This window comes from Eptatretus burgeri, chromosome 9 (genome assembly GCF_056783735.1).
Source record: "Eptatretus burgeri isolate ZD-2024b chromosome 9, Ebu_testis_v1, whole genome shotgun sequence".
Classification (NCBI taxonomy): Eukaryota; Metazoa; Chordata; class Myxini; order Myxiniformes; family Myxinidae; genus Eptatretus; species Eptatretus burgeri.
In genome coordinates this window covers 24,859,452-24,861,951 of record NC_140969.1, presented here as the reverse complement: position 1 = coordinate 24,861,951, position 2,500 = coordinate 24,859,452, and the positions used below count along the sequence as shown (strand labels likewise).

Here is a 2,500-nt window from a genome sequence, read left to right as displayed (position 1 = left end):
CTCATTGGTGGCTGGTCCTGCCTCAACCTCAGAATTTGGTGACTCAACCCCAGAGTCATAGCTAAATCCACGAGAGAAAGAATTCGCTTGAGGGGAAATGTGAAGCTCATCAGAGTGCTTGAGGAGAGAATGAGCAGAGGCTTGAGGAAGGGAGAGAGCTCCAACAGTGGTGTTAATGTTGAGGAGTGTAGAATCCAGATCTTCCATGGCTGGCAAAATAACAAAACACACAGAGTAAGAAAAATCGAGTGATGATATATAATTGATCGATTTTTTTTAAAACTCATTGGCTATAACCATATCCAAATGTGACCATTTACCATGGATGAACAGATGAAGATTGATTGCAACAATTACAACACTTCAATGCTGCTGTGTCATGATTGTTGATGGTAGAGCTCCACTACAGCTTGACGATTCATTTCAAATGCAACACATTATGAAAGTTGTACCTTTGTTGGGTTGGCGAAAGCTGCATGAGACAAAAAACAAATCCAGGATAAATAAATATACCTTCTGATCCAGGAGCCACAGAGTCAGGAGGAGTTCCTGATGGAGTTATGGGCTCATCTGAGGTGAATATTGAGAGAGTGGAATGATTATTGAAGCAAGGGAAGTAAGGGAAAGGGAGGAAGGAAAGAGGGAGAGAGAGAGAGTATCTTTATAGAGAGTATTTTATGCATCTCCAAATACATGTACAGCAAGCAATTTTAGGAGAAAATCTCCAAATACATGCCCAGCAAGCAATTTTGGGAGAGAATATCCAAATACATATACAGGAAGCAATTTTGGGAGAAAATCTTCAAATACATGTACAACAAGCAATTTTGGAAGAAATCTCCAAATACATGTACAGCAACCAATTTTGGGAGAAAATCTCCAAATATATGTACAAGCAATTTTGGAAGAAAATCTCCAAATACATGTATAGGAAGCAATTTTGGGATAAAATCTCCAAATACATGTATAGGAAGCAATTTTGGGATAAAATCTCCCAATACATGTGCAGCAAGAAATTTTGGGAGAAAATCTCCAAATAAATGTAGAGCAAGCAATTTTGGGAGAAAATCTCCAAATACATGCACAGCAAGCAATTTTGGAAGAAAATCTCCAAATGCATGTACAGGAAGCAATTTTGGGAGAAAATCTCAAAATACATGTACAGGAAGCAATTTTGGGAGAAAATCTCCAAACATGTACAACAAGCAATTTTGGGAGAAAATTGCTTGCTGTACATGGAGAGGGTATTTCAATATGAAGGAGCATCAATTTTTAAACAAATTAATCACACACATGCTCATTATCTTACGTATTTTCGTTTTCAAGGTACACAAAAAACTTTACGTACAAACGGGCTTTAGACTATACATGTAGGGCACTCCTTCGTATGAACCTTTCTGGAGCATTACATGGTTCCTCCTAAGAAAACAAGGGTAGTACAACATGCACACGAGATTTTTTTGAATGTGCCTTATTTTCTATTGTCTAGCATATTCCATAAGCCATGGAATGTCCCTTATTTTCTTTTGTGTGATACATACCAGATAAATGGGCCTTTTCTATGCCCCTGAGATTTTCCACAAGAATATCATGGGTGATGAAGGTTGTGGTCGAGTTTCATCAAAATTGTATTTGTGGTTTTGAAGAAGAAGGTAAGTACCTGCAAGTCTGAAGACGACGATGGTTCACGAGAGGTATTTGACGATGTAGATTGTTTCAGAAGTCAAGGATGAGACAATGTGATAATGTTTGACCAAGTTATAAAAATGATCAACATGATGTGGTACGAGTGACAGGTTATTAGCTGCAAAATGCCGAAAACCCGGTTTCGTTCAACAACTTTCAAAATTTGACCTTTGCATAACCTTTAAAGGTCACAAAACAATGTTGTGGACATTAAAATAAGGAAACAGGATACGTGCTATAGCTTATTGGAGTTAGTTCGTCAAAGAAGGTCGAAAATCCGGTTCGATTCCCACAACTTTGAAAATTTGACCTTTGTGAACTTTAAAGGTCAAAGCTCAAGGATTATGACCTTTGGTGCAAAACTTCCTCTGGAACATTCCAGGAACAATATAACGTCATATAGGCTATATGGCATTTCGCACTCCTCGAATTATCCATACTTTGATGAAATCAGCGTAAAAACAAACTTGAAGGGGGCACCACGGGCAAGGTGTTCGAGATAGAACAAAATGGTTTCAAGACTTTAGGTGGGGAATGACCTCAAAATTATGCGTAAAAAATATTGTCATCCTGGCTCTCAAAGTTTGGGCGGTCGTATGATTTTCATGTCAAATTTCGAAATTTTCTAAGTTCGTGACCTTGTGACCTTGACCTTGGGACGAAAATGAAAAATCGAGCAAGGTGGGGCTATGCAGGTGCCATTGGGCTAACCAAATACGGAAACCCCAGCCAGATTCGACAAACCCCTCGGCGAAGATAATTTTTCATGTCAAAATTCGCAATTTTCCTGTCATTGATAACTAAATGGCGCATC

General features: G+C 38.6%; 1 protein-coding gene across 5 annotated transcripts in view; it reads right to left on the bottom strand.

Moving 5' to 3' along the window:
* Window positions 1–2,500, bottom strand: part of LOC147019736 (reticulon-1-like) — a 127,427-nt gene that overhangs the window by 118,602 nt on the left and 6,325 nt on the right. Inside the window, exons 1-3 of one of the 5 annotated variants that reach the window (XM_085894398.1) lie at window positions 1,349–1,835; window positions 514–570; window positions 1–209 (exon numbers count right to left, since the gene is read on the bottom strand). The exon at window positions 1–209 is cut by the window's left edge and continues 220 nt beyond it. In XM_085894398.1, coding sequence (XP_085750524.1) covers window positions 1–209; window positions 514–570; window positions 1,349–1,445 — 363 coding nt within the window. In that variant the 5' untranslated portion in view covers window positions 1,446–1,835. Of the gene's footprint in view, window positions 210–320; window positions 459–513; window positions 571–1,348; window positions 1,836–2,500 lie in introns of those variants that run through there. The other 4 variants (XM_085894395.1, XM_085894396.1, XM_085894397.1 and 1 more) reach the window with 4 other exon arrangements.